The sequence below is a fragment of the Maylandia zebra genome, linkage group LG1 (assembly GCF_041146795.1).
Source record: "Maylandia zebra isolate NMK-2024a linkage group LG1, Mzebra_GT3a, whole genome shotgun sequence".
Classification (NCBI taxonomy): Eukaryota; Metazoa; Chordata; class Actinopteri; order Cichliformes; family Cichlidae; genus Maylandia; species Maylandia zebra.
The window spans coordinates 39,730,854-39,745,049 of NC_135167.1; the positions used below are offsets into that span (position 1 = coordinate 39,730,854).

The following is a 14,196-nucleotide window of genomic DNA, read 5'->3' on the forward strand; positions in this document are numbered from 1 at the left end:
AAGCCAAAGATTTCAGCCAATTCTGCTCCAATCACATGGGTGAAGATGATCAAATACACCATCTTAGTATGTGATACTTCAAGGTCAAAGGTCAGGGTCATGCCACACAGGACAAAGCTTCAGTTTCAATTTAATCATCTCTAAAATTTAAAGCAACATCTTAGTCATTGGGGAACATAAGCACAGTTAGTATTGATCAGTTTTCTGTGTTTCATTATATAAAACTGAGTTAATATTGATGAACCTACCAGCCGACTGAGAGCTGACAGCAGCTGCTCCCACTGAGGATCCTGCAGCTGTTAATAAATAACAAGGAAAGTTTTTAGTTTCTTAACAAATGTTCAAACTTTTTAACTTTCATTATGCTAGCAAACTGAAACATTTTTCAGTCTTTCAATAAATTTATTGGGAAAACCAGGCTCCCAGTATACAAATTGGTGTCCATCACCACGGATGGTTTGCCACTCAAATGGATTCACTGCCAGGTGCAGGGAGGACAATGTTATTCCGGATTTCCTCAATTACCGCTGCATAATACACCAACAAGCGTTATGCGCAAAATTGCTCCACATGAAAGAGATAATGGATGCAGTCGATACATTCACATGCTACCCTTTTTGGGAAGATGCAGAGGTTGATCCACTCGCATCAAAATTTGAAACACTGTGTAGCTGTTGGCATGATGATATTGTTTATATAATTTAGATCATTTCTTTATCTTGTCAAGGTCCATGTCATCGATGTAAATTGTTTAAGCTGTATATTATTTATGTTATTTTATGTAGTTCAAGTTATGGTGCTTTTATTTTTAAGGTCAAGCCTGCTTACAAGTCTTGTTGTCTCCTTTTTGGAAGCCTAAGAAAACACCTGCAAGCAGGTAGCAAGAATGAGCCGTAATGCTCTTTATTGAAAGTTAAGTGGAATGGACTTTAACTAGACACTTATAAGGAACCCTCAGAAGAATGGGGAGTAATTCCCTTTTTGCAGCATGCAGCCAACAAGGTATTTATTGATTTTATCTTTGTTTTCTTGTACAGTGTCATTTTAGGTGCTGTGTCTTACGTTGAGTGTTTATTTTGTTAATGCTGTGTAGTTTTCACAGTGGCTTAGGAGAGAAGTCTTCGAATGAACCAATGAAGAAAAACAGGTGAATTATACACTGTTTCACCGGAATTTTTCTGAAATAGAGGATGAGATTTTGACACTAAGCTGAGTTTAAGTCCAGGGCTAACGGACAGTTCTGGAACTTGCAGAGGAAAAGTACCCCAACATTAGGAAATGTGTTACCTCCTTGACTGCAGCTGCACTTATTCATGTGAGTCAGCCTTTTCCCAGAAGATTATTAAGTCCAAATACCGTTCCACCGTGACTGATGATTATTTGAAAGTGTACTTGAGGCTGACTATCAGCAGCTACCGTCCAGACTGTGCATCCCTGGTTGATTCCATTCAGTGCAAGTCATCAGAGTAAGGTAATATCAAAAAATGTACAGAGTTGTGTTGTGTAATATGGGTTCATACAGTTATGCAACATGCATGAATGAATACTCCATATGTTTATAAATAAATATATGTTTTGCATTTTCATAGTAGGTCAATCATTCTGACTTGGTCATTTCATAAGTCGCTCGCATGCTGAAAAAGTGTGTGCACCCCTGATTTAAATTCTCAGAATTCTAAATGAAGTCCTCTCCTCCTCAGGCACAAGTTGCAGCAGTATGAAATACGACCAACAATTAACAGTGGAGTCAATTGGGCTATGGCATGGATGAGCAACGTCTCTGGATTAACAACAAATTTTGGTAAACTTGTGAAATTTAAACCAAAGAAAACTCACTACTGTAAAATGTTAAATGCAGTTATTATACAAATAATCTGAAATATCTTACCTTGTGCTTGATCAGTGCTTTGGTATTCGGCTGAAAATAATCAAGGAACATAAAACGTATAAATATAAAATTTTAAAGAAACTTTACTCCAATCCATCGGCCATATTTAAGTATTTTGTTATGATCTTTAATTTGTGTTGTTTCTCATTTTAATCTTCAATATTTTACGCTGTAATTTAATATATTACGCTCTATAAATTCATCCCGCTTTGTTCTATTGTGTTGTTGGTAGGTGTAATAACACGGTGTGCACTGGGCCACCGTGTGGTGATGAAAGGTTGGACAAGTAAGCAACACTTTTCTGACCGTCACTGTTTATAGCTGTTTTAGGTATAATATCAGGAAAATGTCAACGGGGCTCCAACCAGAGAAATCTGTTCTGTAGTTTTGGGTTTTGCGTGGAATAAATAACATGTTTCCTGTTTTACATTCGCCTTGTTTCTTCCTACAGAATAAGACACAAACTATCTTAGAAAAGGACGAGTCAGAAAATGTACGTCCTGCAGAAGCGGCAAAGAAGGACCGAAGATTGCTGCTACATATAGCTTACTGACAATGTTGAGCTAACATGTAATTGTACTCATTTAATACAATAAAGTGATGACAAATTTGAAAATGTAAAGTTAACCTTTTCGAACTGTACAGGTCCATACTGGCTGAAGATCTTTTTTTGATGTGAGTTTAAGGCGGAAGTTTCCATCTGGATTTTCAGTGTAAACTTCAAAGAAATTTGGCTTTCCACTTGGATATCTGAGCTTTAAATCCTGTTAAAGAAAGAAAGAGCAACGGGAAAGAGAGAGGTATGGTATGGATATTTGTAAGTTACTATTTCTGCCTTTACTACTCCACAGTGATATTTCAAAAGCTGCAGCTTCAGCAGGTTCTCAAAGCTTTCCACCTTCTCTCGTCCACAAATGGACTGCTGGTCTGCACCGGCCTATGGTTCATGCATCTGATCCAGTTCCAGCATCATCCTGTATCCATGTTTTCTCTCATCATTCATGTTTTTTCTTTTCCTGGTTCAAAGTCACTCAAATGTTAAAGTCCTGGTAAGTCAGCATATAGCTGGTGGTGTATCAAAGCCTTTTGTATCTTTTGTCATGTTTCTGCTCCTGCTAACAAGCGTTTCACTCTCTGAGCTTCATCAGACTTCAATCTCTTCTGTCTGCTCTCCATTCACCATCCAGGACTCCAGCCTCTGATGTAGGCTCGGTCTCTATTGTGCTTGCTTTTCCCTCACCCTACCCTTCCCAACCTTCTTTTTGCTACGATCACTTAGTATATCCTATTTATTATAATATATTACACTCATTTTCTGTGCTTTGGTCATGCTTGAGCTAACAATACTGTTTTCATTCTATAGAGTCAAACTTCCCTGCCACAGTAAGATTGCTCTTACTGTTTTGGGGGGTCCTGTCCTAAATCCTAACACTGCAATCAAGGTTCATCAGCGTTAAATCACCAAATAGATTCGTTCATTTTTCTATCTCAGTAAATCATGTTCACTTCTTCCAGATCAGCTCTTCTTATTGAATATTTACTGAATCCTTTCTTTGCTCAGTAAAATGCATGAAGGCTGCCGACGACAGCTGGACTATTTATTCTCAGCCTATTATGCAAATATGTATTTGGAAAGAAATGAAAGCATTTCAAACCATACTTCAGGACAGATTTCTGCACCATCCACATCTGCTGTTAGTGTGAAACGATCAAGAATTTTCAAGGACTTCTCTGGATCTGGCTTCAGGATAGCTCTGTATCCATGGGGCACTTCCCTCTGCTTTATTACCTGTGAAGAATAAAGTGCAAAGATACTAAAAAGCCATGTAACACATTAGCCAGTTTTATATATTAATTTATTCATTCTCCTGAATTCTGCCTATTATACTGTGAAACATGTAATAACCTGCTGTAGCCCAGGATCACGTGGGATCAGATAAACATGCAGTGTGAGGAAAGCTGTGTTGGTCTGATAGATCAACACGTTGCAGCCGATTTTCACAGGAATGCCGAGTTTCATCAGGACCGCTCTCGGAGAGAAAATCGGTTCAGTTAACTTGACATGTGTTGGTGTGACCTCAGACACTTTTTCCACAACATCTCCACAGTCATCTATGTGAAGGACTGCAAACGTGTCCAATATGTCAGGGATGTCATCTGCAGGAGAACACAACAACACAAACATGGTGAGAAGAACAGTTTATAACAGTTTGTGCGCTCACTGTCAGAAATGTCAAACATCTGAAAGTCTTCCTTCATGTCCTCTTACCGATGCAGATCCAGTGTGGCAGGTGAACTTCATTTAACTTCCCAGCAGTGACTGTGACGTCCATCAGAGGACCTGCAGGCATGTATTGTCTGCTCTCCATCCTCTCCATGTGTCCCTCCCAAGATCTAAACTGGTACTGAAAGCTGGTCTTTCCCTTACAGACCCAGCGCAAGCCCGAGACTCTGCATTCAAAGTGTCCTGCTGCAGACTGAAGGCTGAAACAGGAATTAAATACACACTCATGAAGGAACAACAGAGTGAATGGAAACACAGAGTAGTCGTGTGAATCGGATGCAAAATGAAGAATTTCCTCTGGGAATAAATCCAAAGCTGAACTGTTTCCTGTAGTTCCAGTTTGCTGTGCTGCAGCATTCAGGAAGTTGATTTACCTGTAAGTTGGAGCCTCGTCTGCATCTGTACTGTTCACCTCAGGTTCAAGATTAGTCCAATCACTGCAGTCCTGCTGCAGAGGACAGTCTCTTTAGTCAATAAGTACACATGTTTATAAAGAAAGAAACTTTAGCAATAAATGGATGAATGGAAGGGATTACCGTCAGGCTCTGACAACCTTCAAGCTCTGAACTTCTTTCAGTTTTTCGTCCTTGTTGAGACACAAAGAATTCAAATGAATGATGTTATGCTGACATATAAAATCATCCTCTAACTGTCCACATGTTTGCTGTTTGATCACTTTATGCTGTGCAGTGCTGCTTCAACATCAGAACAACATGTTCAGCAGGACGTGCAGCTGAGTGACGTCTAAGATGATCAAAAGCTGATGAATCCAAATATTCTCACCAGTGATGTCAGAACAAGACAGAGACAGAGAGAAAGGTTGGATTCAGCTCTGATCATTTATGCAAAGTTACTTTTGGACGTCTGTTGTGTTTCCTGTTTATTTTAATGTTTGTTGATTAGAAGTTGTTTAAACAAGTTTATTGTAAATTATGAAAATCTGTTTATTAAACTTTGTTTGGTCTCACCTGAGCTGCTCTCTGACAGCCTCAGCATCAGATCAGGTCTGTTCATGTCTGTTAAAACCTCCATGGTCACCTCCACAGACTGATGACCAAGTTTATCCACCATCAGATCCACAAGGTCTTCTGTCCTGTTTGTATACCGGTACCTCACCATTTGTGGCAGGCTCATCTTAAAGCACGTGAACGGCAGCAACTGCTTGAATTTCTTTAGATCCTTTTGACTGAATTCATTCAGTGTTTCCAAGAGAATCTGTCTGACAGCTTCCCGTTCTTTTACCTGTAAAACCAAAACAATGTATTAAGTTACTGTATAATATCTCTGTTGGACAATTTAAAAGTTTCTTTTTATTTAATTTCCAGTGAAAATGAAGTAGAAATATCAAATATTAATTAAAAAAGATGTCTTCATGAATATTTATATGTTTTAGAATAATCACTGAAGAGACAGCTGGCGGTTTTGATATTTACTTCACTCTCTTTATGAACTGCAAAACTTCAAGTTTCATAAGAAAACGTTATTTCATTTCTATCAATACTAAAAACTATTTTTTTGCAAAAGCTGAGTTAAAGTCACACTCACTCTCTTCCACAGTGCAGCTCCATGTTCATCCACAGAGTGTTTCTCTGAGGAGGAAAGACATTTACCATCAACTCTGAGGATTCAAACATCATCACACATCCAAGTAGAATCAGCCTTCAGACGACACAGATGATTTAAAAGAGAAAATCATGTGAAACTAAATAAAATGACATAAGAACCCAACAAAGAAACCCTCCATCCTGTCCAACCAAAGTAACTGGGGGTTCCCAGCTGTGATAATGAGAGAGGGTACACCTGTCCACCTCAGGTTTTAAACAGACAGACAACCTTTCACACCCACATTTAATTTAGAACCAGCAATAAAGCCAACAAGCATGTGTTTGGACTGGAAACCAGAGCACTCTGAGGAAAAGCATGCAGGCACAGGGAGAACATGCAAACTCCACACAGAAAGGTTCCAGCCAACCAGGAGGCTCAAACACACAACCTTCATGCTGTGAGGACACAGTGCTAACCACTGCACCACCATGACACCACCAACACAAAAACCTGTTGATGACACAGAGTTTACACTCATGCATGTTGGTCTTACCTCTGGATGCTGAGCTGCTCTCTGGTAACTTCTGCACCAGATCAGTTCTGTTCATGTGCATGAAAACTTCTCTGGTCACCTCCACAGACTGATGACCAAGTTCATCCACCATCAGATTCATTATATCTGCTCTGGTTGATGATGGACTCACCCTATATGAGAAGAATGACAGATTCCTCCAAGGAAGGATCGTCTGCAGGAGCCTCTTAAACTTCTTGAGCTCCTCATCACTCAGATCATTCAAAGTTTCTAAAAGCAGATGTTTAACAGCTGCCATTGTTGCCGCCTGGAACAATAAACACAATCACGGGGTCACATATTTATTTAGCCAAACACAAGCGCCTATTTACTAGTTGCGGTACGTTTATGAAAAAAATGAAGAAAATCTAAAACTGTGATCCACTTTTATGGGTTTGAATACTTTTTCTTTACAGGCTGCAGTTCTTCTCTCACTGTGCAGATAAAAACTGAAATATATCCATCAAGAATCTTTCCCTGATTTCACATCATCTTTCATTCTTTATTAATATTTGTAAGTAGAATAAAGTTTCCTGTTTAATCTGAAAGTGTTTGATGTTTTCAGATTTCTCTGTCCTGTTGAAGAGTCAGGACAAATGTACATGCTGACACTTCCTCAGCTCATCCTCAGTGGTAAAGACATCCTGACATTAGTGTTGCAGAAAATTACTGCTGAAGAAGTCAAACTGAATGAAGCTTCAGTTTGTCACAAACATCCAGCAGAAATCATGAGAAAAATGAGTCAACATGAGAACTGATGATACTTTAGTCCTCTGACTTTCAGCCTGCTGTCTTGTACTGAATCAGAGATGTGACATGACTCACTTTGTGGATCAGTGCAGAGCGTCGTTCATCCACAGAGTGTTTCTCTGAGGAGAAAAGTGCTCAAAGTCACTCATGACAAACACATTTAACAACTAACTGACAATTATTCAGGAAATATGACTTTGGAAAAATGGACAATATGCAGAATTACACTGAAACCTCCTCAGCAATAATAAACAGTATGAAGGAGTCATTTTTACTCCTCCTCACAAAGTATTTGGATTTAATCTGGTCTCATTTTTATGTATTTATTGAAGTAGATTTTTCCAGAACAGCCATAAAATATGTTTTAAAGATGTGTTTTTTGTCTTTATTACAAATATTATTTATAAAGTCAAAGAAGACTTTAGTCAGACGTTTATGAGACATGAAAACAGTTTTATGACTTTAATGAGTTTTGATTTTGTTGTCTTACTTCGAGGCAGTGAGCTGCAGTCTGACAGCCTCTGAGCCAGATCAGTCCTCTTCATCTTCTTTAAGACCTCCATGGTCTTCTCCACTGACTGTTGGCCGTAAGTCAGCACCATCAGAAACACTGTGTCCTGCAGGTCTGTCCTCCCGTACGGCATCCATGAGAAGACTGAGTAATATTTGTGACGATGAATTTGTCGCAGGTTCTTATTGAACTCACTGAGCTCCGGCTCATTGAGACCATCCAGAGCTTCCAGCAGCAGCTCAATAACAGACTCCATCGTTTCTACCTGGAAAATTCAAAGAAAATGTTCATGAGATAAATGTGACATTTCTCACTTTCAGGTTTGTTTGTTTTCTCATCAACACTTTACAAATGTAGATGTGTTTAGATGACATCATCCATCACATAAGGTGATGATGTCATTGGTCATCTTTGTCACAATGATCACAAACAGCTGATTAACAATTATTCTGCTTCTGTTAACAAGTTCAGGACTTTTCTGACCTGCTGCAGACCTCCCTCACTGCACACGCTCAACTTATCAAACTTTGACTTTTCCAATCAAAATCAAATCATTTGTTTCTATTGAAGATTTCTATCCTGTGTTTATGAAATGAAAGCTGGATGATCTGAAGTCAGACAGATGTGACATGACTCACTTTGTGGATCAGTGCAGGCCAACGTTCATCCTCAGAGTGTTTCTCTGACAGAAAAGAAAGATTAAAAGCTTCATTCATGACTGATTTAACATCAGTGTTAATAATCAGACACTTTGAAATAACTGATGCTTTGATTTCATTCTGATGATCCTTGTAAGTTGGATTAATAACAACATTAAACTTGTTAACATGAAGTCATATTTGATGGGAAACTATCAACGTGTGAGGAAATGATCCAGTTCTGTTTCATTCAGTAATTCTTCTTCTTCATCATCTTCTTCATCGTCATATCAATGAGTGTATTTATTGATTCATGTGTTTTCTGGACACTGACCTTTCTCTGTTTCCTCCACATCAAATCCTTCAGCTGATGATCCTGCAGCTGCAACACATTGAATACAAACTGTAACTACATGATACAAACACTGTGTGTGTCCTTTATGTGTGCTCATCCTGAGTATAACACTGAGTCCTGACAATAAAAAGCTTTAATATTTCACTTTCAGCTGTGCTGACTGAAGGCAGGAGGAGGCCATAGTTACACAATCACAGAGAAATCACTGAAAAGACTTTGAATCATTTACCTCATACAGGTCGTCTGTCTCCATAGTGGAGTTTCAATCAAAGCTAACATAAAGATCCATTTACAACACAAGACTGATATTAATGAGCTCAAAATGCAAAAAACAAAGAAAATATTTTCAAAGGAAAGAAGTTCAAAGAGCTTTAAAAGAACATTTACTAAAGAAAGTCACTGATTCAATAAGCTGAATATTTTTACTTTAAACATTGAAATATGAAAACAAATCTGTTTAATTTTACTGTGTTTGTACAACCTGAATGTGTTCATTTATCAACGTCTGTCCAAAATAAATCAGAGGAAACTAATTCTTTCATTTATAAATGATAATAAAGTTTATATTATGCAGTTCTTGTTGTGAGTTTCTCTGATTTAATTCTTTTGATTTTGTTTTCAGTTTGAGCTGTAATATTATGTTTTTAATACTTTTACACTCCGTTAAAAATAATCCCACCATATTTATTGACATTATTACAGAAACTCTGACAGATTATTTCCTCTTACCTTTGAGTCCTGAGCTGCTCTCTGACAGCCTCTGCACCAGATCAGTTCTCTGCATGTCTGTTAAAACCTCCCTGATCACCTCCACAGACTGATGACCAAGTTTATCAACCATCTGTTTCACTAGTTCATCTGTCATGTTTGTATATATCTGTATTCGTGGCAGGCCCATTTTAAAGCGCGGGAACTGCAGCAACAAATTGAATTCCTCGAGATCCTTTTGATTCAAATGTCTCAGGATTTCCACAAGAATGTTTCTAACAGCTGTCGTTGCTTCTTCCTGAAAAATACAAAGCATTTATTAAGTTACTGTCATTTCACTGTGGGGAGATTTAAAGTTTGATTTCTCTGAACTTCCTCAGTGTCTCTGAAGTAGACATGTAGAATATTAGAGCTGCATGATTATTGGAAAATCAAAATCACAATTATTTCGTTCAGTATTGATTTCTCTGACAGAAAATTGCGCTCTCGTGTAAACAGAACATTTCCACATCTGTACAATTCTCCTTTCTCATCTTCCACCTCTTTATGTATTTATTGTGTGTGTGTGTGTGTGTGTGTGTGTGTGTGTGTGTGTGTGTGTGTGTGTGTGTGTGTGTGTGTGTGTGTGTGTGTGTGTGTGTGTGTGTGCCTTCACTTTTCATTTTAAATTTTGCTAAATTATGCTCATTCAATTTGTAAAGACAAATCAAGATGAAGTTCAAACTAGTTGTGCAGCTTTATAAAATCTATCCATCCATCCATTCGCTTCCGCTTCTCCTTTTCAGGGTCGTGGGGGGCGCTGGAGCCTATCCCAGCTGTCATAGGGCGAGAGGCGGGGTACACCCTGGACAGGTCGCCAGTCTGTCGCAGGGCCAACACACAGGGACAGACAACCATTCACACTCACATTCACTCCCACATTCACACCTAGTGACAATTTGGATTATCCAATTAACCTATCCCCACAAGCTGCATGTCTTTGGACGGTGGGAGGAAGCCGGAGTACCCGGAGGGAACCAACGCAAACACGGGGAGAACATGCAAACTCCACACAGAAAGACCCCGGCCTGATGGTGGAATTGAACTCAGGACCTTCTTGCTGTGCGGCAACAGTGCTAACCACCGTGCTGCCCAGCTTTATAAAATTGTAATAAAATCCATAAAATTTTACAATTAATAATATTCTTCAGAATGATCACTGAAGGAACAGCTGGTAACATCTGTGGTGCTGATGATGTTTACCTCGCTGCCTTCATGAACTGTTTTTATGTGTCTGTAAAACTTTGGTCTCATAAGACTCCCTCTCCATCAGGACTAAAAACTAAATGTTCTCATTTCTCTAACTGAATGTTTGTGTTTTGATTTTTTAAAAAGTAAAGTGAGTGCATGAAATGTGGAAATGGATATTTTAGGACTTTTGATGTTGAAGATTTTCAAAGACAAAGAAAAATCTAAAGATGTCATTTCCTGGTTTTATCGTCAGGAGTAGATCCTTCACTCTGTCGTCAGTGGAAACATTATTGCTGCAGACTCCACATTAACACTGTGAGAAGCATCCAGTTTCAGAGATGCTTCGTCTGTTTCATCGTGTTTAATGTTCAAGATGAGGATGATTTACAGCCTGAATCTACTGAATGAAAGCTGAGTTAGAGTCACACTCACTCTCTTCAACAGTGCAGCTCCATGTTCATCCACAGAGTGTTTCTCTGAGGAGGAAAGACATTTACCATCAACTCTGAGGATTCAAACATCATCACACATCCAAGTAGAATCAGCCTTCAGACGACACAGATGATTTAAAAGAGAAAATCATGTGAAACTAAATAAAATGACATAAGAACCCAACAAAGAAACCCTCCATCCTGTCCAACCAAAGTAACTGGGGGTTCCCAGCTGTGATAATGAGAGAGGGTACACCTGTCCACCTCAGGTTTTAAACAGACAGACAACCTTTCACACCCACATTTAATTTAGAACCAGCAATAAAGCCAACAAGCATGTGTTTGGACTGGAAACCAGAGCACTCTGAGGAAAAGCATGCAGGCACAGGGAGAACATGCAAACTCCACACAGAAAGGTTCCAGCCAACCAGGAGGCTCAAACACACAACCTTCATGCTGTGAGGACACAGTGCTAACCACTGCACCACCATGACACCAGCAACACAAAAACCTGTTGATGACACAGAGTTTACACTCATGCATGTTGGTCTTACCTCTGGATGCTGAGCTGCTCTCTGGTAACTTCTGCACCAGATCAGTTCTGTTCATGTGCATGAAAACTTCTCTGGTCACCTCCACAGACTGATGACCAAGTTCATCCACCATCAGATTCACTACATCTGCTCTGGTTGATGAGAGACTCAACCTATATGAGAAGAATGACAGATTCCTCCAAGGAATGATCGTCTGCAAGAGCCTCTTAAATTTCTTGAGCTCCTCATCACTCAAATCATTCAAAGTTTCTAAAAGCAGATGTTTAACAGCTGCCATTGTTGCCGCCTGGAACAATAAACACAATCACGGGGTCACATATTTATTTAGCCAAACACAAGCATCTATTTACTAGTTGTGGTACGTTTATGAAAAAAATGAAGAAAATCTAAAACTGTGATCCACTTTTATGGGTTTGAATACTTTTTCTTTACAGGCTGCAGTTCTTCTCTCACTGTGCAGATAAAAACTGAAATATATCCATCAAGAATCTTTCCCTGATTTCACATCATCTTTCATTCTTTATTAATATTTGTAAGTAGAATAAAGTTTCCTGTTTAAGCTGAAAGTGTTTGATGTTTTCAGATTTCTCTGTCCTGTTGAAGAGTCAGGACAAATGTACATGCTGACACTTCCTCAGCTCATCCTCAGTGGTAAAGACATCCTGACATTAGTGTTGCAGAAAATTACTGCTGAAGAAGTCAAACTGAATGAAGCTTCAGTTTGTCACAAACATCCAGCAGAAATCATGAGAAAAATGAGTCAACATGAGAACTGATGATACTTTAGTCCTCTGACTTTCAGCCTGCTGTCTTGTACTGAATCAGAGATGTGACATGACTCACTTTGTGGATCAGTGCAGAGCGTCGTTCATCCACAGAGTGTTTCTCTGAGGAGAAAAGTGCTCAAAGTCACTCATGACAAACACATTTAACAACTAACTGACAATTATTCAGGAAATATGACTTTGGAAAAATGGACAATATGCAGAATTACACTGAAACCTCCTCAGCAATAATAAACAGTATGAAGGAGTCATTTTTACTCCTCCTCACAAAGTATTTGGATTTAATCTGGTCTCATTTTTATGTATTTATTGAAGTAGATTTTTCCAGAACAGCCATAAAATATGTTTTAAAGATGTGTTTTTTTGTCTTTATTACAAATATTATTTATAAAGTCAAAGAAGACTTTAGTCAGACGTTTATGAGACATGAAAACAGTTTTATGACTTTAATGAGTTTTGATTTTGTTGTCTTACTTCGAGGCAGTGAGCTGCAGTCTGACAGCCTCTGAGCCAGATCAGTCCTCTTCATCTTCTTTAAGACCTCCATGGTCTTCTCCACTGACTGTTGGCCGTAAGTCTGCACCATCAGAAACACTGTGTGCTGCAGGTTTGTCCTCATGTACGGCATCAATGAGAAGTCTGAGTAATATTTGCGATGAATTTGTGGCAGGTTCTTATTGAACTCACTGAGCTCCGGCTCATTGAGACCATCCAGAGCTTCCAGCAGCAGCTCAATAACAGACTCCATCGTTTCTACCTGGAAAATTCAAAGAAAATGTTCATGAGATAAATGTGACATTTCTCACTTTCAGGTTTGTTTGTTTTCTCATCAACACTTTACAAATGTAGATGTGTTTAGATGACATCATCCATCACATAAGGTGATGATGTCATTGGTCATATTTGTCACAATGATCACAAACAGCTGATTAACAATTATTCTGCTTCTGTTAACAAGTTCAGGACTTTTCTGACCTGCTGCAGACCTCCCTCACTGCACACGCTCAACTTATCAAACTTTGACTTTTCCAATCAAAATCAAATCATTTGTTTCTATTGAAGATTTCTATCCTGTGTTTATGAAATGAAAGCTGGATGATCTGAAGTCAGACAGATGTGACATGACTCACTTTGTGGATCAGTGCAGGCCAACGTTCATCCTCAGAGTGTTTCTCTGACAGAAAAGAAAGATTAAAAGCTTCATTCATGACTGATTTAACATCAGTGTTAATAATCAGACACTTTGAAATAACTGATGCTTTGATTTCATTCTGATGATCCTTGTAAGTTGGATTAATAACAACATTAAACTTGTTAACATGAAGTCATATTTGATGGGAAACTATCAACGTGTGAGGAAATGATCCAGTTCTGTTTCATTCAGTAATTCTTCTTCTTCATCTTCTTCATCTTCATATCAATGAGTGTATTTATTGATTCATGTGTTTTCTGGACACTGACCTTTCTCTGTTTCCTCCACATCAAATCCTTCAGCTGATGATCCTGCAGCTGCAACACATTGAATACAAACTGTAACTACATGACACAGACACTGTGTGTGTCCTTTATGTGTGCTCATCCTGAGTATAACACTGAGTCCTGACAATAAAAAGCTTTAATATTTCACTTTCAGCTGTGCTGACTGAAGGCAGGAGGAGGCCATAGTTACACAATCACAGAGAAATCACTGAAAAGACTTTGAATCATTTACCTCATACAGGTCGTCTGTCTCCATAGTGGAGTTTCAATCAAAGCTAACATAAGGATCCATTTACAACACAAGACTGATATTAATGAGCTCAAAATGCAAAAAACAAAGAAAAATATTTTCAAAGGAAAGAAGTTCAAAGAGCTTTAAAACAACATTTACTAAAGAAAGTCACTGATTCAATAAGCTGAATATTTTTACTTTAAACATTGAAATATGAAAACAAATCTGTTTAATT

General features: G+C 38.5%; 1 protein-coding gene and 1 long non-coding RNA gene across 3 annotated transcripts in view; one reads left to right on the forward strand and one right to left on the reverse strand.

Moving 5' to 3' along the window:
* LOC112432184 (uncharacterized) overlaps positions 1 to 14,196 on the reverse strand; it is a 37,892-nt gene that overhangs the window by 5,613 nt on the left and 18,083 nt on the right. Inside the window, exons 20-41 of the mRNA XM_076886144.1 lie at positions 13,712 to 13,759; positions 13,381 to 13,424; positions 12,725 to 13,007; positions 12,309 to 12,352; positions 11,466 to 11,751; positions 10,913 to 10,956; positions 9,272 to 9,548; positions 8,522 to 8,569; positions 8,188 to 8,231; positions 7,529 to 7,814; positions 7,114 to 7,157; positions 6,271 to 6,556; positions 5,718 to 5,761; positions 5,141 to 5,414; positions 4,709 to 4,758; positions 4,547 to 4,620; positions 4,158 to 4,372; positions 3,795 to 4,045; positions 3,549 to 3,677; positions 2,517 to 2,652; positions 1,889 to 1,918; positions 249 to 296 (exon numbers count right to left, since the gene is read on the reverse strand). Coding sequence (XP_076742259.1) covers positions 249 to 296; positions 1,889 to 1,918; positions 2,517 to 2,652; positions 3,549 to 3,677; positions 3,795 to 4,045; positions 4,158 to 4,372; positions 4,547 to 4,620; positions 4,709 to 4,758; positions 5,141 to 5,414; positions 5,718 to 5,761; positions 6,271 to 6,556; positions 7,114 to 7,157; positions 7,529 to 7,814; positions 8,188 to 8,231; positions 8,522 to 8,569; positions 9,272 to 9,548; positions 10,913 to 10,956; positions 11,466 to 11,751; positions 12,309 to 12,352; positions 12,725 to 13,007; positions 13,381 to 13,424; positions 13,712 to 13,759 — 2,985 coding nt within the window. The remainder of the gene's footprint in view (positions 1 to 248; positions 297 to 1,888; positions 1,919 to 2,516; positions 2,653 to 3,548; positions 3,678 to 3,794; positions 4,046 to 4,157; positions 4,373 to 4,546; positions 4,621 to 4,708; positions 4,759 to 5,140; positions 5,415 to 5,717; positions 5,762 to 6,270; positions 6,557 to 7,113; positions 7,158 to 7,528; positions 7,815 to 8,187; positions 8,232 to 8,521; positions 8,570 to 9,271; positions 9,549 to 10,912; positions 10,957 to 11,465; positions 11,752 to 12,308; positions 12,353 to 12,724; positions 13,008 to 13,380; positions 13,425 to 13,711; positions 13,760 to 14,196) is intronic.
* Positions 3,941 to 5,312, forward strand: LOC143419433 (uncharacterized). Of its 2 annotated transcripts, XR_013099408.1 has the most exons (4): positions 3,941 to 4,074; positions 4,166 to 4,235; positions 4,319 to 4,548; positions 4,863 to 5,312. It is a non-coding gene; the product is annotated as an uncharacterized LOC143419433 (long non-coding RNA). The 2 variants fall into 2 exon arrangements; XR_013099407.1 differs by having other exon boundaries at positions 4,319 to 5,312.